At 39.4% G+C, this 23463-nt stretch overlaps 1 protein-coding gene across 3 annotated transcripts in view; it reads right to left on the bottom strand.

Moving 5' to 3' along the window:
- The window catches only part of pip5k1cb (phosphatidylinositol-4-phosphate 5-kinase, type I, gamma b), a 64118-nt gene extending 47466 nt beyond the window's left edge, over positions 1-16652 (bottom strand). For 2 of the 3 annotated variants that reach the window (XM_056742816.1, XM_056742817.1), the window contains exons 1-3: positions 16312-16652; positions 1223-1254; positions 251-343 (exon numbers count right to left, since the gene is read on the bottom strand). In XM_056742816.1, coding sequence (XP_056598794.1) covers positions 251-343; positions 1223-1254; positions 16312-16402 — 216 coding nt within the window. In that variant the 5' untranslated portion in view covers positions 16403-16652. Of the gene's footprint in view, positions 1-250; positions 344-1222; positions 1255-16278 lie in introns of all 3 variants that reach the window. The other variant, XM_056742818.1, reaches the window with a different exon arrangement.
- Positions 16653-23463: the final 6811 nt, after the last annotated feature.

Raw genomic sequence — 23463 nt, 5'->3', positions numbered from 1 at the left:
GCGATTAAAATCTACTTTAAAGATATATTTTTATGTCCTATTTGCTGTCATTAAATTGTATGATATTATAAATGTGTGTATATATACAGGGATCCAAAAGTGTGAGAAACACTTATAAAAATACTTTCGAGTGTTCTTAATAATAAACATTTATAAAAAAAATGTAATCTGTGTATTGAAAAATGTGTGAAAATATGACTTGATAATAAATTTTCTATGAAGATATTCATGAAGTTAACCTCACACGCACCTTTTTGTAAGTGGTCTCACCGGTCGCATCTACTCTCCTGTGACCAATCTTCTTCTCTGGACCAGAACCGAGATGGGAGGATGATGACGGCATCTGAACAAACACGAATGATGGGACAAATGATGCGCATCATAAATTTCTTTCATATCTCGACTGGCATGACAGAAATGAGATCAAAAGACTCGGTCTTCTCAGATATTCCTCGCAAGAAAAATAACCATCCTGTTTGTTTCTACTTCTATTCCTGCTACAATTTTGAGAGAATTATCTGAGATGAATGAATGCTTTATAAACTTCAAAAGAGCAACTTCGTAGAAAAAATAATTCATCCGCTATGAACATGAGAACATTAACACGTAAAGGGCTGGGTATCGATTCTGATGCTCTTATTCGATTCAGATGCGCAAGCTCTCAGTTCGTTTAGTCATTTTTAGCATTCTTGATTCGAGTCAATGATATTAGATTTAAATCCTATAGATATTTCTAAAAAAGATCAGAAAACATCAGGTTACAAAGGTGAATTAAAAAAAGAAATGAAGAGCCACAAACCTGTATATTAAACATTCTTTTTGGGTACACTTGGTTATATTGAAACAGAAGCCTTGATCAAACAGGGTCAGGTTATTTTACATTTAAGATATAACAAACAAAATTTCACAAAATCAGCTGTAAAGAGAGGCTGCAATCATATGAACCACTGCCTTTTATGTGAAGGTGATGTTAAATCAGATGACACAAAGATCTGGCATGTCAATGAAGAAATAAATGAATGATATGCTCCCTGTTATAAAAAAAAATAAAAGTGACATCTAGTGGATAGTAGTAGCAATAACATTCACATTTATGAATGTTCAGTGCTTGCAGAAATTTAAAAGAAATTCCCAGCTTTTGAGAATCGATATCGAATCGACCGCATTTAAAAAAAAAGAAGAATATTTTGTTATTACAGAAATAAACAATATTTTTTATTACCTCTGTTATGTAGGTCTTCTTTAAACCATCGTCTGAAATGACACAGAGAGAAACAGATATTGTGACCAATCTTTCAGACAAAAAAATGTGGATCACTGCCTAAACAAATATCATACATGAATTGAATCTGCAACGAAAAGTGTGTGAATCTGCAGCTTTGTTATTCTGGGGAAGGGGCAGAGCTAAACATATGTAAACCTCTCAATCATTACTCCTGCACGTTTCGCTGCGGAATGAAGTCAAGATGACCTGACCCGCTTTACACCCGAGAGGAACAAATTAATAGCCGAGAATTAGAGCAGCGACAAACCTTTTTACACATCGATTCATCCTGCTACACGGATGAATGTCACGAAAACACGTCCAGCTCACATCTGACCACAAAAGATTACAAATTAACATGTAAAAATCATATTTTGTGGAAAGAATGCACCATAATGTGTAAGCACCTTAAATATTTATGATCAAAATTAGGTCATAAAAGTAGGACAAAATTGCATTGGTTTCTATTATTTTTGGGTTGATTTCTGTTTTAAATATGACTGTGAGATGTTTGTTAGATTGAGTCACATCAGTGTGTCGGAACCAAACAGAAATGTTTTCATCGTGAATGTTCACTATGTAAAGCTTTTTAGCATCTCATTTAGTCATTTGGCAGACGCTTTTATCCAAAAATCTCTGTGTGTGCACGCGTGTGTGTGTGTGTTTTATGATTTGTTGACAGTGTCTTGTGGATGTCCATGTGCTCGGGAGCCAGGTAATAAGAGCAGAAGAAGAGAGCGAGAGAGACATGTTCAAGTGCAGTTTGACTGCAAGAGATATACTGAAACATGCACGATTTTATCTTTTGAAAGATTTAAAATTATTTTCTGAATCATATGCTCTCTGACAGCTCTGCTGGCTAAAAAGAGCCAAAATCAATACTAATAATATTTGTGTGTCAGACTCAGACTGACCTGCTATGGTCTGAGCTGACACCGCTCACAGGCACGCTCAAATATCTCAGACCTGAGAGAAAACTCAATGAGAAACAGAGCAAAACAAAATGTGAGGAGAACTGAACATACTTTGAGGCAACAATTGCCATCTTAGATCTGTCTGATGAAAACCACCACAAGCAAATACTGCTACAGGGAATAAATTATGTTTATAATATGTATATATACAGTTAGGTCCAAAAATATTTGGACAGAATCACATTTTTTGTTATTTTAGCTCTGTATCAAATGTATTCGAGTTACAGTTTAAAAGGAATATTGTCTTAATATGCACACTCTTGGCTTTATTTAGAGTGTATTCAGATCCAGATTAGCTGAATGCTTTAGGAATTACAGCTCCTCAATATGAAGCACCCCCCTTTTTTAAGGGACCAAAAGTTATTGGACAGTTTAATCAAAAGCTGTTTTATTTACAGTTATGGGCTTTTCCTTAAATAATTTATCCATAAATGAAGCATGTTAAAGGTTTGAGGTACAAGAGGAACGATAACTCAAGACCACCCCGGAACAAGGTTTGGGGGCCAAGCATGAGCAGGGAAGCCCTGCCGAGCAGACAGGGCCAAGCTAAGAGGTGGCCCTATCCGTAGTCCCAATGACAGTGTGCGTAGTACTGGCAACCTAGTGTTAGTCCTCAAGCAGAGAGGACCCGAGCCTGTAAGGGCGGGACATCCAGACTATAGAATCTTGTAAATGTGGTAGGTGAAGCCCAACAGTCCGCCGCACAAATCTCTACTATAGACGCACCTATAGACCAAGCCCAGGACCAGGCGATGACTCTAGTAAAGTGGGCTCTACCTCACTTGGGGTATTGAAGGCCGAAGGAAGAATATGCTAGTGACCGGGACCCCTTGGTGCTGTCAATGAAACAAAGAAAGAGCTGTTCTGAGCGCCTGAAGGGGGCGGTACATTTGATGTAAACCTTCAGTGCTCTGACGGGGCAGAGCAGGTTAAGCTCCGGGTCCTGCTCAGAGGAGGGGAGCGCAGAAAGCATCACTAACTCCGCCCTAAAAGGACTAGAGAGCACCTTCGTTACGTAGCCATGTCTCGGTTTGAGGACCACCCTAGAGTAGTCCAGCCCAAATTCAAGACCGGCAAGGCTCAATGCCCATGAGTTTAATGAATGCCAGCTCTAGCAGCAGAGCAGTCTTTAGCGTCAGGGAACAAAAGTACACAGACTGCAAAGGGAGAGCTCTTCAGATCCCATACAGGGATAATAGAGGGGCGAGGAGGACAGGGCTGCCCTCTTGTGGACGGCACTCTAGCTTGAGAGATAGTATTCGTGACACTCTCCGGGAGGACCGTTCGCTCCCTTCGAGAGGCCAGAGGGTGCAGAGCCCACAGCTCGGGCTGAGGGTGCCAAATCTTGTTGCTTGCCTGAGAAAGGAGGTCTTGTCTCAGGGGAATCGGCCACGGGGCTGCCACAAGCAGCTGAGACAGGTCCTTGATCTAAGGCTGGTTCGCCCAGAGCACTTCTAAGGCTGTGCGCCTGGTCTCTGATCCTTCTGTTTGTCTGCGATATCAGAGTGATCGGGGGGAAAGCATAGAGGAGCCTATTGGGCCAAGAGTGGGCCAAGGTGTCCCTGTTCTTCGAAAAGGAGGTTGGACAATGATAATTGTCTTCTGAGGCAAATAGGTCGACCTCTGCCTTGCCGAAAATCTCCCAGAAGTTCTGAACCGTCAGAGGGTGGTGTGTCCATTCTTCTTTATGGGCGTTGCTCCGAGATAACATGTCCTCTCCCCAGTTCAGTTTGCCCGCACATGTGTTCCCAGATTGAACTGGGCCCATTCAAAGAGGCAAAGAACCAGGGAGAAAAGGTGCCTTTAGGAGAGGCCCCCTGGTGATTTATGTAAGACACCACCATCATACTGTCCGACCGGACTAAGACGTGGCATCCCCATATAACCAGCAGGAAGTTGTGAATGGCCAGCAGTACTGCCTGCATCTCCAGGCAGTTGATTTGCAGGCCTCTTTCCCAATCCGGCCTGTGGGCGAAAGCCGGCATGCCATCACACAGAGCCCCAGAACCTGTGTTGGTGGCATCTGTCGTGACAACCATGTGGAAATTTGCTCAGCAAATAAGATATTTTAGCGTTGAAAAGACTGGCACTGCTGGATAGCGAATCCGCTGAGCAGGAGGTCGAATCCGCTGCAGGCGCTTTTCAACGGCGAGCAATCAGTCCCCTGTATTGAAGGTAGAGTCGTCGCTGAAGGAGAAGAGATCCCACGATGGGGTGTAACAGCACAAACAGGATAATAACTGGATGTAGACTAACTAACACTAAACTGAGATAAACAACAATAGACATAAAGTAAACTGAACACTTACTAGACTTGACAGGAGCTTCAACAACAGGAACAAGTGACACAAGGGTGGTACACTGAAAACATCCGATTAAGCAGAATACAGGATACATGAAATACTAGTGAATAGGACTAGGCACATGCAAGTGAGTACACACAGCTAAACACAATGGCCGAGCAAAGGACAATGAAACATGAGGACTATTTAAAGAGGTGGAAAATAAGAAGGGACAGGTGCGGGGCATGAACAAATTAACAATGAAACTAAAGAGACGAAAGGGCGGGAACAGAGAGGAGACCTGGAGAGAGCATGTGGAAGGTCAAAAGGGACCAAGATGCCTCTCTACACATAAAACAGGGAATCCTGCCATGATTCTGCCACAAGACCAAGAAATACATGACGGGAAACAATTTTGTGAGCTGTTATGTGGTTCAAAGTAAAATAAATCCAGGTGACATATGTCTCAATGTCTATATACTCAATATTACTGTTGTACAATGAATTTTTTTGTATGGATGTGTGGAGGGCCTCAGGTCTTGGCTGGGGGCCCTCAAAAGGGTAAACACATACCTGTTTACTATACATACTAAATCTACACTAAACTAAATGTGTAAAACTCTGTAAAAATCTGCTACACCGACGCAGCTGTATCATTAAAGATGAGAGATATCTACCATAACAACAGTGTCAGCATCAGTTCAGACTGTGGGTGAAGCCAAAATCTGTCCAAACACATTACAGTCAATGCAGCGTGAAAGCCCGAGGACGTCTGACTCCATATTCATAAAAAACACAAACTAGAGAATGTCACAAATATGCTTCCATCAATTAAAGAAATGTTTTGTGAACACATAATGAGTGCCTCAAGCTTAACAAAACCTCAGATATGACCCGAACAAATGCCCAAAGATCCTCCAGAACACTACAACCAGCTGAAGGCTAACGTCACTTGTGTGCATTTGTACATTTAACAGCTTAGACACATAACATGCTGTATTTATATAAATGGAAAAAATATATATTCTTACGAAGCATTTTTTTCTTGTTTTTGGTAAAAATATCTAAAACTTCCCAAATCAATATACACTCACTTGACAAGAAAAGTGACCTATGATAGTTAGTCTTATTTTATGACAAATAATATGCTGTAAGAATTAAATAACTTTATGGTAAAATCAAGCAAAACAAAAACGGGGTGAGGAAAATTATCTTAAATTAAGATTGCCTTTTTTCTCAAGTAACTAATTCAAGTTTTTTTTCTCACCCCAATGGCAGATTTTTTTGCTTGCTTTTAACATAAAAGACTCTAATCCTTTGTTTGTCTTTCGTAAAGAAAGACTAAATATCTTGGGTCACTTTTCTTGTCAAGAAAGTGTCTCTTAATTTAAGAATGTTTAGATATTAGACGAGAAAAATGCTTAGTGAGAATATCATTTGCAGTGTATAAATGCACTTAAGAATGCAAAAGAACCATGATTTCCTTGAAGAGCACTTAAAAGCAAAATTGCTTAAATTAATACGTTTAGGCGACTTCAAGAATATATGTTTTCCTGCTTATTATTTTTTATCAAATTGATCCTTAAAACCAGAGCAATATGGTAATAAATCATGTTGATTGAAGATTTTTTTGGCACAGGAAACAATGCATGAGAAATTTATCAACAATACCTGTTATACAAAAGTATTAAAGTTAGAAACGCACACTCACGCCTCAGATGAATCCTCACGGTTTGTGTCGCTGGTGTATATATGGAGACGGATCAGTCTATGAGATGTTGAAGCTCAATTGGATTGACAGGAGAAACTAATCTGCTGTAATAACAAACTGGACAATCTCTGACAGCCAATTGAGACCAGAGTTTAAGACCTGAATCCGCCCACTGAAGGATAAGACCAGGAAAGCATCAGCGTGCCAAGAACGAGGGCACATCAGACCGTCGGGTTACGACCAGAAGCTTCTTACAATTTCACTCATAAATACCAGCACATTCATGAACTGAACAAGTTTAACATTAAATGTTTTCTGATGTAGATATAATAATATATTGAACAGACACACAAAACAAAGGGCAATAATATTTCGGTGCGTCAAATAAATGTAACACCAGAACATGTATTAGTCTGAGGATTGAGACTGGAATGTTCTCTGGTAATCTACAGTAACAGTGTGTGTTAGGATAAGGATCAGGACACACCGTGCACACACACACAGACGTGCACACACAAAATCACTTCTACACACACTCACCTAAGCACACAAGTATTAACTATAGATAAAACCGGGTAAAACGTGAGATTCAACAGTTGCTAAAAGTCAAACATGATGAAATGTCTATTAAGTTATGAAACCAGAATAAAAATTCATGTTCTAAATGTCGTACTCGGGGTAATTGGGAAAATGTGCTATTTGTATTATTCAGGGATGAGCGTTTTCTCCACCGACTAATAAAAGTTTGACGACATTTTTGGTCTTTAACATTAGATCTTTACATCTTACATTTTCTTTTAACAAACTTATGCTCAAAATGTTTGCTCGTTTTTATTTCTAACAAACAATCCATAAATAATAAAAGAGTATATGACAAACCCACTTATATTTAACATAGAATTCAAACTAGTAAGATGGATATTACATAATATAAACGTTACAAAACAAAATAAAAATACCTGTATTTTAAAAAATACAGGATGACAATAAAACAAAGACAAATTCTCTGATATTAAAGGAACAAAATACTACTAACACAGCTTCTCTTGCTCATTTTCTCCTGACGTGCCTGAATTTAAAGCGGTCATATGGCGCGAATAGATGTTTTTCCGTGTCTTTGGTGTTTTATAAATTGCATGTATTAGACACGTAAAATTGCTAAAATTAAAGTGTCAGAAGAAAAGATGCATGCTCACACAGACCTGCCTGAAACGCCTCGTGTAACCACACCCCCACGTATCTACATCATTTCGTGGTATGACGACTAAGACCGCCCAAATCTATACCCATGTAAGGTGCGCAAACTTGTAAATCTCATTGAATCATCGCTGCCGCAGCCATGTCGTGGAGAAGCTTTGTGTTTCGTTTGCAAAAAGAAAGCCTCTTTGTTTGCCCTTCCAAAAGATGACACAAATAAAATTTATTGGTTACATTTTAAATACTGTTCCAGAACAATACAATCCGAATATTCAAGTGTGTACAGCGCATTTCAGAGATGATTACTTCATGAACCTGAGAGAGATCAAGGCGGGCTGTGCACGAAAGCTTTGGTTAAAAAGTGGGGCAATTTCAACCATTACAACTTCGCAAGGACAGTAGACTGTAAGTATATTTTTTAATATAAAATTTTTTTTTTTTACGTGCGCGCAGCACTAAAAGTGTTTAAGTCTTTATAATGTGGTTTATAGTATTTATTGAGTCGCGACCAGACATGGCGTAACACTGGTTGATCACTAACGATAAATCTTTATAACGTCATTTATAAAAGGTAAAAGAAGTTAGCTAATAGCTTTTGTTTTTAAATATTTAACATAATATATTTTTAAAAACATTACCAATCCTTCACATCCTGCTCAAGTCACGCTGGCGAAATTGTTGTATCGGCTTTATCATCTTAATTTTCCCACCAAGATTCCGCCTCGAATGGATAAGGAAAGTACCGATGATATCTGTCTGGGAACATGATGTTCTGAATATGGTGAGAGGCGTTACATTTCCATCACACACTAGCAGTATTCGATCAATCACTACGCACTGGTTAACTGGCCAATCATAGCACACCTCGCTTTTCAGAGCGATGAGCTTTGTAAAAAAATCTGCGCGTTTCAGAGAGGCGGGGCAAATTTGCAAAATACAGAGCATATTTTCTTTCATTTTCGCCTGTTTCTACTGTTTTCATTTTCAGCAAATATACGTAAAAAATAAACAATACTTTTTTTGGATTTTTTTTTTTTTATATTGTTAGTAGTTCACAGAATAAAACAAGATGATCATTTTACCTAAACACATACCTCTAAATAGTAAATTCAGCTATAATTTTTGAAATTGTATCTTTTACCCAGTCATAGTTTATATATGCAACGTGTAGACTTTAGCAGCATCTAGTGATGAGGCTGCGAATCGCAATGATGATTACAAATAAATATGTTCAGATCGAATTAATAACGTACTTTTCATTTAAAAACTACTCACTATTTTTGTTCTCTTTTGTTTTATTTCACGATTTTAAATTCATTCATAAGTTTCCTCCTACGTCACTTCGCCAAGGGATTCACCAGGGTCCTAGGTTCACTTTTTAAAAACAGCCCTTGTATTTTCTTGACAAACTTAAAGATGTAAACTTGAATTTATATATACTTAAAAGTATGGATATAGAAGGAAAGTGACCTATTTGTCAGTTATGGTTAGCCATAACCTAAATGTGACCTCTGCATTTAACCCATCCAGTGAGTATAGTGACCACACGCACTGCAAGACCGAAACACACACACCCGGAGCAGTGGGCAGCTATCACTACAGCTCCCGGGGAGCACACGATGGGTTAGGTGCCTTGATCAAGGGCACGTCAGTCGCTACCTGCTGGTGCAGAGAATCAAACCTGTGACCTTCTGGTTACGAGTCTAACTACTAGGCCTCAATGCCACAACATGTTGCTTGCTTATTGTGCTCAAAAGCATGATGTAGTTCCAACTGCGCAACTTTGCCATGCTGTTTAGGGTTGATCGTTGGAACGATGGTTTCGAGAAACACTTGAATCGTTGAACTATGCTGAATTGATAAAACTTGCGACCACGGTTGGCTAACGATGCTTTTGGGAAATGCACCCCTGCTCAATATTACTGTAATGTTTCAAAATCAGGCACATCATCACTCAGCCAGTCGCGCAACTGCATGCGAACTGCAAAGAAATTATGTTTTCTCAGATCTGTGTGCCAACGCGACACGTGTGCTTTAAATAACAGAAAACCCATTTCAGACATCACTAATCTTCAAACTAAGAACTTTCCAGTGAATCTAAATAACACAGAGTGACTGAATATTCACATAATCTGTATAAGACACTTTCTTTGGTGCAACACAAAATAAGTTATTTTGAGAAATGTCTAAGCTGTTTTGTGTTCCTAAAATGGAAGTTAATGGGGTTCAGTGTTGTTTGATAATCAACATTCTTCAAAAGATCTTCTTTTGTGTCATTTTTGATAGAACTCATTAATGGAGGTCTAAGGTTAATTTAATTGAAGTACAAGCCTTGCGTTTTGTAACCTCAAGTATCACTGCAGGTTTTTGGCTGAGAGTTTATCTGATCATCTGATCTCAGGCACATGGATGGCTTTCTCCTTATCGGCTCGATTAAACTCAAGCATTTAGTTACAAAAGCCTTATGTAAAGCACGACTGCAGCCTGTGGCATCAGCACATGCTGTTTGTGTTTCATCCTGAAGAAGCTGTGAACATGTCAGAACATCATACAAATATCAGAGAAAAAAACTAATGAGATCTTCTCCTCAGAGAGTCAGAAATGTCACAATTGTCTCTTTCATTACAATTTGAGAAGATATGTCAACAATGTGTCAAACTGGGCTTAGATTTGTCAAGTCTACAATCAAAAGTCAACATTATTGAAGATCTCAATATCAACTCAAACATGTCTCATCAAATTTACTCAAATCCAGATTATTTGGCCCCAAACAAACTACAGTCATTCACACCGCTACACTCTTCATGTGTTTTAACAATTACACAAGTTTGATTCTTGTTTTACCTGTATTTGTATGAGAGTCATCTGAGAATAGGCTGAGACTTAAATAAAACACAACTTCTAGCGGCTTCACCAAAACCAGATGTAGAAAATAATGACACTGCTTAAAGAAACAAATCGTACAAATAAAAAACAAAATGTTCTTTTTAGTGTCCTTTGTTTGCTAAACTCATGTATTAATTTAGATCTCTCCGTCTCCCGGTTAACAGAGTTTGCTCAAGCAAGAATAAGTATTTTATGTCTAGTTAATGATTTAAATAGGCTGCCAAAAAATTCCATTAAGTACATTTACTTCAGGACACTTAGCTGTGCCATAGCAACCACTCAGAACACCCTAGCGACGGACCAGTATTGGGTCTTCAGCACTGTACATTTGTAAGTTTTCTAATTTAACACGTTTGTGATCATCAGTCAAACAAGCACAAAAAAGTATCCAGATTAAGAGCACAATAGCAACTGTGTAACAATGACATGGCAACCACCCACAACACCCTCGCAACCACATAAGACAGCAGGCATTCAGAATCAAGAACCGTGATGTTGTGTGTTCTGACACAGAACCTGGTCGCCGTGGACGCCATGGAAACGCGAAGATCACATTACGGTCATATAAACCTGAAGAAGTGTCAGTGACATGGACGTCTTGCAAAGGCCAACAATACAGACTCGACATAAATGCATGTTTAGATATAAAAAACGTTCATATGTTCACATGAGCTCAGTTATGTTTCATTTATGTATCAGCATTGTCTCTCCCAAAACTACCAATAAAAAATCTAAAGAAACTGTTGACATACAGTATGACAAACTCTGACATTTCTCAAAAGAAACATCTGCGAAGCTGGTGCCGGATTCACAAAACTGTTCTTAAGACAAAATATAAGATTGTTCTAAAAGTTCCTGTGAACCAGAGGTTGCAATCGTTTTTAATTTCGTGTTTTGACGCATTTTCGAGTGAAAGGGAATTTCAAATGATAAATGTATAAAATTTCATTGGATTGGATGTATAAAAAACTGTTGCATTTTGAAATGGAACTGGTGGCAGCAGACTGACAGTTGAAGGGGAGGATTTAATCGATGCTCCGCCAAAGCCGTCTAACATACGTCTGTTAAGATGGATAGTCATTACAGTAAGGAAGTGCATTTTCAGATTTTAACAGATTCTCTTTTACTCACAGAGACGATGAATGACAAAACATTGACAGCCAATTAAAATCTTATGGTCAAGCAGTGAAGGAGAAATGAAAGACTTTTGATGCTCACTGCCGCAGCAAATGTGTTAATCATGCGACGCTGCAATGGAGAGCAAACATGACAGACTCCTGTCGTGTGCCAACACATCTACTGTGCAGGTGAAGTGTGACATTATTAACTTTAACCTGCTTGAACATATCTTCTCTGTTTGTAAACACATTCAACAACAAATCTCTTGATCTCCATCACGCTCTCCAGACTTTGAATCAAATAAGATCATATAAGATCAGATCAAACATCACTGAACAAAAACCCCAATAGATGTGTTTTTGTATTGTGCACACAAGAAAGTCTGTCGTTTCCTAAAGTCTTCTGACATTCAGAGGGCTTAAACATGACAGCACATCAGCTGCACCGTCTCAACATTTACAAAACAAACCCTTTCTCTCATCCTGATGTTAAAACATTGGCCAGAACGCAGACCACACAAATGAGTTTGCTCTATCTATTTCCATCAAATTCTAGCAAGATTTTAATGTATGTTACACTATAACGCTAAATTCTGTGTCTTTTTGTACTGACTGATCCTTCAAAATTTTAGGGTAATATGAAAGAAAGGTGATAAATAAGCTCAATTACAGAAGCCTCCTGAGCTCTATAAGAGAAACCTCTGAGCAGTGAAAGTCAAGGTACCATCTGAAAGCGTTCAGGTGAAAACGGTGGCACAAGAACATATCGCTAAGAGCTGCAACGTCAGGGCACTTTAAGGACATTTTACAGGAGGGACGCAGGAATGCTTGGAAAAGACTGATCATTTGTTAAGTAATAGAGACTGAATATCAAAACAATATCAAGCAGCTGCACTGTTACAGTATAAACGCCATCAGGATGCTGGATGGATGTGCGTCAATCGTCAGTCAATCAAATGTTAATTTACACAGTTTTCAAAACGCACGTAACACTTACAACTACAGTTGATTTATATTATAAATTCAGAAATGTTGAAGAGTCTGTTCAAAGACATCTGTACTGAAACCTTTAGATGAGAGTTTATGCTGTCATAATGAAATTGAATTAACTTTAAAAATATCTGCTTTTGTGTTCTACGGAAGGAAGGAAGTCATACAGGTATGAAATGACAAGAGGGAAACAACTAATAGGATTTAGTTTATTTTTGTGTTATTTCGCAAGATTTTGCAAGTAAATTATACTTTTAAAAACTGTTTGCACAATATAGACATATAGACATCATGAGTACAACACAGAATTTAATCATCTGTCACTGTTACTGAGTTTTTGGGTACAAGAACATGAACATAGTACATCTATGCCCATAGTTTATTACATATAGAGCGGTAACTACAAAATAACTATTTAATAATTTGTGATTAGTTAGAAAACGTTATTTCTTTTATATATCTTATTCACAATAACAGTCATTGCACAAAAGTCACCTAATTCGGTAAAGGAGTGATGAATTAAAATCACAATTTTAACCCAAGCTTTTGTTATATAAGAGGGAACCATATTCACACGAACATCATGTAAGTGTTAGAACTGAAAACCCCCTTGTTACTGAGATTACATCTGTTATTGACACAAGGCCCAGCGAACGCCAGGTTCTGGAATACACCTATCTATGACGACATTGTTAGGCTGAACACTGTCTCCATAGAAAAATATCAACGACTACTTGTCTAGCCCCACCCACTGGTTCGCGCATGACAATTCTGAAGTGGCACGGAACTAGATAGAGCGAGCAAGCAATAAACAAACATGCAGTTAAAGATAGCTAAATATTGTGCCACCCCTGGTTGTGGAAGAATACAGTCGCTGCATAATCTTCCTTCAGATTCCGACATTTATAATGCGGGGTTAAAGATTATTTTTAAAGACGTTCCAGCTCATGTGGGAAAAACATGAAGCGTTTGTTCGTTTCATTTCTCAGAGGATTCCTTTGTGAACAAGGCAGAGATCGACACTGGATTTGTGGAATGACTAAAATTTAAAAGTAGTGCTGTGTCCTGAATTTTGGATCCGATAGGAATGGTGCAGCAATCTTATTTGAGTAAATCATTTTTGTACTATAAGTCACTATGCTTTGTTAGAGATCGCTTGATGTGCCCTGAGCACTATCTCCTGGGGACCTCAGTCATTTGTAATACTTGCAGAGGTTGTCCGGGAGTCTCCCGTTTGTTTATTTATCATGGAAACTTGTAACATTTGAGACCCGCGATCACAGTGATCTTTTTTCCGGTTCGCGATCACAGATTTCAAATGCAGACAGGTACGATCATATATCATTCAACAAAATACAACTATAGGCTAAACAAACTCTATGCAAAGCCTTGCCATCACATCACAAATAAGTCAGTAAATTTGAGTAAAATCATGCAGTGCGATTACGTCACATGAAATACTGATGTGGGGAGGTAATTTACAAATCACAAGAGGTCTCCAGATAATACTGATGCTGTGCGAAAACTGTGAATGGTGCTAATTTGGAACCTAACGTTACATCTCTCACCATATTCACAGAAGGCTCCAACTACGCAAACTGCTATCCAATCAAAGCAGTGGGTGTCTACTTAAAATTTCCAATGCCCATTAAAACCGACCGTTTTATTTATTACAGAGCTGGCCTCAAACCAGTGTAGAAAAGTTAAAACGTCATTGTTTGTTGATGGCTTCACTGTAAACAACTTAAAAAAATTGCACTAAATAGTTTTGAATAAAAAACTGCTTTTTCATTGAACCAGAGAGAAACTTCAAAAAGAACCAGTAACAATAATGATAGTAGCAAGGCTTTCCTCTGTGTTCATATATCTTTATAAGTACATTTTTTATTTTGTATTACTCCTGTCACCTTCAAAAATTGCTCTTGAGAAATGTTATGTTTATTGCCCCTCTTTCCTGTTAAATGAAATTTACGCCCATGAGTGTAGGTGTGTTTTTTAATACAAAGTTGTCATACAGGTTCAAGCACGTCCGTTGGTAAAAGACTCGCATAGTTCAGGTTTCTACAAACATGCCTCATGGCACACAAGAAGATCTGAAGCAAATGACACATAGTCTTGTTTTTATACAGCACATGCACTGTTAACATGACAAAAAGACTATGAAGAACATGCAGAATATGACACAGAAACACGTTGTATGTCATTTCCTTCCTAAAGACCAGCCTAAAATACTAAAGATTCCTCTGTGTCCTGATATGCTTCTTTGGAGTTGACATGGAATTATCTGTCCTAATCTGAGTTCGATCTTTAAGAGAAAGACAGGACGTCTACTTGGACTTTCTAAAATCATCGTACTGTACATAAACTTGGAGTAAAACATTTGCTCCTGAAATGTGTTAACAGCTAGATTACATTTATATAGAAAGTCTGTATAAAGGTGAAAAACTGACACACACACAAATACTTCACATTTTAAATTAACCTTCGACAGAAAAATTATAAAAAGTATTATGATACGTTTCAAGTTTTTTTGGAAATCACCCATCTTCGATATCTCAATTTCTTTTCCAAGACATCAATGATATTAACAGAGATCAAATGGAGACTTCTCAGGTATTTCTTCATAGAAAAAGAGTCTGAATGTCAACAATGTCTCAAACTGTGCTCAGATTTGTCAAGTCTGCAATCAAAAGTAAATATTGTTGAAGATCTCAATATGAACTGAAACATTTTGCTTCAAATTGACTCAAATCCAGATTATTTGACCTCTAGAATGTGTTTGATTCATTGATTTACAACTCCATATTCTTTATGAGTTTCAACAATTGTCTCATTCGTCACATCTCCTAAACTATAAAATAGCAACATCTGAGAAATAACAATTTCATCAGGGCGTCTTTGAACTCAGAAAAGCTTTACATGTTCCAGCTCAAGCACACATCTGACAATTCTACAATCTAACATCTAAACATTTATGTCTCATAAGAACAGTGTAGCTCAACTGAAATCAAACCGCTTCTTGATGAAAAAAGACGGTTTCCTAAAGCGTTCAGAGTAAATAAAAACTCTAACAATCAATTCATGATTCATGACCTAAAAATGTATAACTGTTCCAATTCACCTGCAGCAATGACATGCAAAACATCAAAACACCATGATATTAAAGCAAAGATGTTCAGACGGGAATGGTCTACGGTTTAAATACATGATGTCTCTGTGATGAACAGGAATGCTGAGTGTGGAAAAGCGTAGCTAAAAAAACAGGATTAGCAGCCAGCAAACACAGCGTCTGCTACACAACGCAGTCCAGAAGAGCCCTGCAGGAGAACACAGGACCTGAAAGAGACAGTCCACGTATTCTCGATGGGATGTTCTGCTTGGACAGCTGTCAACGCATGGCATGTTTGGATGGAGTAAAGATTCTGATACGCAGAGTTTAAAAAATCCACTTGGACCGTATGATACACGTAATGATTTGTTATCAGTTTTCTTAAAGCAACTCTACTGTTTACAATTTTAATACGGTATATACCGACTACCATATTTAAATACCACAATTCTTTATCTCACTGTAGCTAATATAGTACCCTATGGACGAGTATTGTCCAATGTGCTAGTGATTCTCTTGCATAATTGTTATGGCTCCAATTCACTTACAATAGAGTGCACTGCATCAGTACCTTGATTCTGTGATTTGGTAATGCCACGGTATTTGAATATATACAGTACAATGTTACTTCTTAATAATCATATTCATATACCACAGCCATTTATTTTAAAGAACGGTATACAGTAGGCTACTGCAGGTGTTATCAATGCATCAACTATAAAAATGAACGATTCATCCATCACTCACGTCAAATGAACGCATGAATTTCAAGGGTCATACCGAGATCTGCAGCCTCGGAGCCGAAGCCAGCGCCGAGCACCGAGTCCGAGTCCTCCGACAGCGCGGACGAGCTTGCCGCGGCTCCCTCCATCAGATCCTTCGAGCTTGACAACGATCACGATAGCGAAGCGCGCGTCATGATCCGTGAAACGATCCGATGCGGTGCCGAGCGTTCTCCTGCTCCGCGCTCCCTTCAGCTGCAGCAACGCGCGAGAGATACGTCACTGTCCCCGGACAGGTCTGCAACGTCATCCGAATATCGTCTTTCGAGTGACGTCAGCGGCGATTTAGCACAAAACCACAGAGACTGAATATGACGCTCGGATTGTTTCTTTTGCGAACGAGACTGGCAAGCGCGACATATAATATGGAAAGCCAAGAGGGTCAAAAACGTGCGAATTTTAATACCTCAACAACGCGTAGAGTACGTGTATTTCTACATGTACTTAACGTGTACTTTTATCGAAAGCCAAAGTATCAGCCTAAATATGCTTAAAACATGTCGTTAGCAAATGTTCAGCAACAATCACAGACATTAGGTAGGCTTATTCATATTGGCACGTGTAATGCAGCACTAATCTTAGTATAACAGACCGTTGTCATGAAAAACAGAGCGTTGCCATGGATGCAGGATTCTAACCGTAGAGACCGAACGGACTTTTCTTTAGCCGAAGCAATATAAATTATTTTTAAATCAATAAACTCCCTTTTAAATCAATATGTTGTGTCAAATTATTTATTTATTTGGTAGGTAGCCATGTAATAAGCGGGATAATGTATAGCGAGGAGGTTGTTATAGCGAATACAACCCTTTCAGGCTGATTTAAGATCCCTCCGCTTCACGCCGGGCTCCTAAACAGCGGAGGGCATATTCCATTAATATGGAGGACTTTGTAAAACATTTTGCTTCATCTCACCAGAACTGCAGAATTATGCTGTTCTGAATCTGAATGTTTGTATTTGTGAACTTGGTGGTGCCATACCATGGGTAGATGCAGGTTATACCTGGTACAACTATTGAAGTGTATCATTAGAGTCAGTGTTAAAGGGCTCTATGTCTTTGTATTGTTGTTCTACTATTATTCTTGTATTCTTGAATGTGTACAACTGCCTAGTCCTGCCTTGTTTTGACAGGTCCAAGTTTACCTCAGTTTTTTTCTCTTGGACTTGATTAGTCCAAGGAGCACTTTGAATACTTGTTGTTCTATATTTGCTGTATACTTAATACATATATAATTGTGTACATTTTGGAAAATAAACAACTTTAATTTAATCTATATAGATTTTGTGGAAAATAATTTATTTTTACCTTGACACCCCTTTGCCACCCCTGTTTTTAAAGTGTAGCTCCGCCACTGGTTAAATAGCCTAAGCCCCGTCTGGTGCTAAATTAACGTCATACGCCGCCACGCATTTAAGTAACCAGATTTTCAATATAAGCCATTGCTAGTCTAGAGGTTATCTCAGTTAGCTTTCTTTCGCATGCTGTGTCTTTGACTGGTTCGAGTCCCGCTTGGATCAGTTGCTGATTTTACATTGTTTGTCTTGTTATGTTTATCTGTGACACAGGGATTTTTTTATTTAAATTTGAGCAATTTATTTCATGGTTAATTTAGAAAGAAAGTCAGGAATAAGAGCTCGTTTTCCACAACAAATTTACAGTATATTCTCAATCGCTCCCGACACCGTCCAGACAGCCTCGCCAACATCCTTTCAATAATCACCTTAATGCGCATCACCTGCCCACTTACATTTCATTAGCACGCTCACATTATCTACATATTTCCCTTTACCTCCGTGAAGAGATTGACACTATACCATATGTGGAACTGACTTTCAGCTGAGTTTTTAGATATAATTAATTTTACTCGACATAGAATATGAAACAATATCATTGAAGGTGATTATTGAAAGGCTGTTGGGGTTGCTGTCTGGACGGTGTCGGCAGCTTGTTGTGGAAAAAGAGCTCTTATTCCTGACTTTATATATATTAACCACAAATTAAATGCTGAAATTTAAATAAACAACCCCTGTGTCACATATAAACATAAGACCAACAATGTAAAAATCTGCAAGTGGTCGAAGTGGAAGAAACTGTGGAAGAAGTGGAAGAAACTGAGTGAGTGTGTCTGCCTCCCGGACAGTGCAGGGAAGAATATTCCAAAGTTTAGGCGCTAGATAAGAAAAGGATCTACCATCTGCACTTGATTTTGAAACTCTAGGTATAACCAACTGACAGGACGCCTGAGAGCGTAAAGCACGTGGAGGATTGTAATACAATAGAAGTTCATTCAAATACTGCGGCGCTAGATCATGTAGGGATTTATAGGTAATGTCAAGTTCTCAGGGTTCTTTGCCTCAATGTCTGCCCAAACTTGAACAAAAGGCTTCAATCAACTCTGGAGGGTGCATGGAATAACTCAAAACATCTGATTCTTCATCAAAGCAATTTATTGGAAATTTCTCAAGAATGATTTGGTCTTGTACTTGTTTCAATGATTATTTCAGATGGTTAGCTTAATAACCTATACAGAAATAAATAAATATATATATATATATATATAAATGTATGAGTCACTAAACACAGTACTGAGAGCAACGTACATTCAATTATATTAAAGTACAAACAACCTTGTTAAGATATTAACAGTTTACATATCAATGTAAAAGCAGATGCACATGTCCAATTAGCATGTTGGATGCTAAAACTGCTAGGATCAACAAACAACTTCCAAACATACACAACATTCGTAGTCACTTGGTAAATTAATCTTTGTCCTACCAGTAGCATCTCAGAATTGATGAACACATTGTGGCCTTTCCCAGCAGTCTTTCTCTCTTTTGGCTTTACAACCACCAAACCCACCAACTTGGGTGGAAGAAGCTATCCACTGTTGCCAAAAGATCTCTCTGCTCCCTGGTAATCACACACACCTGCATATATGTGCCATGTGCAGCTTCAATGGCCAATCAGCTTCCTTGTCCTTCCAGGTTGCACTTTGTGCTCACAACCAATAGGCTGCACTCATTTTGATCTGAAATCTCTTTATTTAACAATGATGAATATATAATAGTCCTTTTTGTTCTTCAATTTCAAATTCAGCTCAACACCTCCCACTTGAGCTCCTGGTCAACTGACCCAAGGAGGTCACACACACTTCTGGGCTGGAATCTCTTTATTGTTCTTCAATGGGAATCAGAACAACCAAACGTCTCACATCCCGATGCAGAATCGTAGCTGGGATCTTGTCACATAGCTTTTTTGCTGGTTTGACATTCTTGGCTGTTTTTGCTTGGTTTGGTTTAACAATCGAGACAGGATAGCTGGGGAATACTCGGACCATTACATCTCTTACAGTTCCTTTCTTGTCTGCACTTACATTGACGACATGTGAAGATCTTCAAGTACAGGCTTGGCCCCTATGAAATTTGATCCTGAGTCTGACCACAGTTTCCTTGGATGTCCCCTTAAAGCTGTAAATCTCTGGTATGCCAACAGAAATCCTTCTGTTGATTGGTCACTGACAATATCACTATGGATAGCTCTTGATGCCATACAACAGAAGACAACTCCCCAAACTTTGAGTGCCACCCTCTTTTTTACCTCATCTTTTACCAGAAAAGGTCCAAACAAATCCAGGGTTGTGAACTCAAATGGTGCAGCTGGTTCAGACCGCTCTGGTGGAAGGCCAACAATGCCAACAGTCCACTTTGTTGGCATTGTTTCAACCTTGCCTTTCTGCAAGTCACACAGCGGTCTACAGATTTCTTAGCTAGTCTGCTGCCTTTTACAACCCAAGCTTTTCTTCTCATTCTCAACAAAGTTCCAGCCACTCCTTCATGGTTTACTTGATGAGCTTCCTGAGCCAAAAGTGTAGACACATATGCATTATACGGTAAGATTGGAACTGCGGTTTTGTCCTCATTGAAGATTTGAATTCTTCCTCCACAAACAAACAGTCCAGAATTTTCATCCTTGTACACTGCCAACCTACTGAGGTATCAGGAAAGACCACGTTCTCTTGGGCTGCTAGAAAGAGATCTTCAAGAGCATCCTCCTGTTCACTTACTGTCAAGATAGCTTCATTGACTCTTCCATCCAAAGACTTTACCTCCCACTTTGATTAACCCGATGTCTTAGTTCTTATCTTCAGCCACTTCTTAACAGCTTGACGCACCCAAGCAGTAACTCTGACTAGCCTGGACAATTTGCTGAATTTTTCAACATCCTTCCCTTCTCTCCATCCTTATGAACTTTCACTTTAGTTTTCTGCAGGAGGTCTGAGTCTTGCTCTTTCTTAGCCAGACTTCGGGTTAGTACAGCAGAGAATGCCTTTCTCTGAAGTTTGTTAATAGCTTCTCTTGCAGCAGTTGCAACCTCAGCAGCTGACTTAATTGGCCAATCCTCTACTGGCAACTTCAAGAACACAGGCCCTCTCTGCCATGCAGAATCTTCTTTTAGTCCTTCTGGACTACCTCCCCTTGTGATAATATCCGCTACGTTTAAGTCACCTGGGATCCACCACCAATCCTTAACAAGTGTAGTTCTCTGGATCTCTCCAATTCTGTTTGCGAAGAAGGACTGGTAGCCATAGCTAGCCCGCTGAATAGTTCCCAACACTGTTTGGCTGTCCACCAGATGGAACCATTGGTCAATCTCTACTTGGCAATGTTTCCCAATATACTTTCTAAATCTGGCTGCATAAACTGCACCACACATTTCAGCCTTGACTGCTTCCCCTTTTTGATCCAAAGGAGTCAATTTGGCCTTGGATTCAACTAGCCTCACTTCAATGCCTTGGTCTGTTTCCCACCTGAAATATGTTACAGCTCCATAGGTCTTATCGCTTCCATCAGAGAACGTTATTCCCAACTGTTTTCCTCTCCAGCCTCTAGGTGTTAATCCTCTGGGAAACGTTATCTTGCTCAGCTGAACATACTCCTCAAACACTTTAATGGCTTCTTCTCTGAGGTTTTCTGACAGTGGTATATCCCATGTATCTTTGGTCAAATTCCCACGTCCTGCCTCCTGAAATGCCCTTCGTACAAGGATGGCCACTTTCTGCTTAACCGGTGTGACCAGGCCAATCGGATCATACAGTCCTGCCACCTAACTCAGTAGCACTCTTCTAGTCAAAGGATCAGGAGTCTTGGCCCTGACCTCCTCTTTGAGGAGGTTTTGTCCCATTCTCATGTTCTTTTTCCGCTTGGAAAAGTTAATTGATGTCATGATGTAAAGTTTGTCCTCTTCTACCAGATACCCAACTCCGAGGGCCTTGTTGTCTTTATCCCTCAACTGGTTTGGAAGTTTTAGGATTCGATTCAAGAAAAACCCTCCAGCTCTTAGGATCTCCTCAACACCTTCGGTTATTTTATCCAGTTTTTCCTGATCATTGTGGGACGTTAGAATATCATCTACATAACTGTCCTCTTCGATGACTTTCCGCTCTTCATGTAGATGAGAACTTTGTCAGCTTTGCAGTTTCACGCATGGCTAACTGCGCAATACACCCTGCTGGTCGGTCGCCGATGTTAACTCTGGTGATTGCATATTCTCCTATCATCTCGCTCGGATCACCTCTCCACAGAAACCTATGTAGATGCATTTCTCTCTCCTCCAGCCAAACAGAGTTGTTCATCTTCCGGATATATCCTAGGACAGCATAAACTCCTCTCCTAAACCTTAGAAGGACAGCTCTAATCGGATTAAGAAAATCGGGGCCTTTCAGAAGATGATCATTCATACTCTCTCCTTTAAATTTCTGACTGCTGTTCCATACCAAGCTCACTGGAGTCGTAACTGAGTGAGGATTTGGTGCAATCAGATGACTCACATACCATACTGGTTCATTCCAGGAAGTAATCACATCTTCAGTGAGCTTGATTGCTGCTTCGCGTTCCACCATTTCATTAATTTGAGCTGTATAAGCAATTTTCCACTCTGGCTCCCTCTTGAGCTGCTTTTCTGTTCTCAGAAATGTTGCCTCTACTCCACTTCTATTATTGGGAAGGGAAGCTGGATTTTCAGTCCAGGGATATTTTGCATGCCAATGAGGAGACTTGCTGTGAACATCATTTTCTAGATAGGTAAGACACTCTTTTATAATCTCAAGCTCTCTTTCCTCTGCCAAGGTCATCTCCTTACCACCTGGCTGACAGTTCCCACAGCGACAAGCTCCACACATCGGTTCACAAGCTGCTCCAATACTGTCCCACTTCCACCATTCCAAGAACTCACTGTTGCTTACAGCTGCCATGTTTGTCTCAGCTCTGGTGTCTTGAAGTAGTTGGACTGACTTGGACATCACTTGCATTTCTTCTGGTCCTCCCACTTTCTCTTCATATTTTGCTGCGACTGTTCTCATGGAGCGAGCAAAATGTATTTTGGACTCATATGCAGCTACATTAATTTCCTCAAATAAGTCTGGATGAGCTCCGCCTACGGTCTTTCCCAAAGGACTATCCCATAAGACAAGATCCCCCACAACCGTCACTCTTTGTGGGGCTAATCTCCCTTCACGATGGCTAATCAGAAGTTCAATCTCTTTAGGTCTTACCAACTCTTCAAGCTTGACTTCTGGGAAGAACCTTTGCAATTGCTTAGGTTTTATGACTCTATGCACTTTAGCAATTTCATCCAAGCCATAACAGAGAAGCTTGTGTGCTCTTTCTTTGTACTCATCAGTCTTAACTCTGACTCGAAGAAGATATCGCTTGGTTTTCACCTTGATGGTCATTCCAGCAACTCCATGCACTATCAGTGTGACATCTTCACTCCTTAACCTCAAACGTTCTGCAGCCTTGTGGGTTATATAGTTGGTATCTGATGCAAGATCCAATAAAGTTCCAACCTTCTGCCCCGCATTGGCAGTTACTTCCATGAGCATCATAATGACAGGTAGTTCTTGAACCCCACTTTCCTTTAGAAGTCCCACTTGGGTTTTTCCAGTGCAAGTCACGGTGGCAGCTTTGTTGGTGAAGGCATTTCTACATCGCTCAGCGAGCTCTGGGGAAAGTTCAGCTAAAAGTTCCTCTTGCTCTGCTGTTAGCACCTTTACCTTTCTACTATCCTTCAAAAACCTTTTCTCACTGCCACTCGTAGATTCTCTTCTTGGACAGAGGAAATAATGATGATCTGGGGCATTCTCTTTC

This window comes from Triplophysa dalaica, chromosome 3 (genome assembly GCF_015846415.1).
Source record: "Triplophysa dalaica isolate WHDGS20190420 chromosome 3, ASM1584641v1, whole genome shotgun sequence".
NCBI lineage: Eukaryota > Metazoa > Chordata > Actinopteri > Cypriniformes > Nemacheilidae > Triplophysa > Triplophysa dalaica.
Note: the sequence above shows the minus strand (reverse complement) of the source record. Positions and strands in the feature narration are given on the sequence as shown.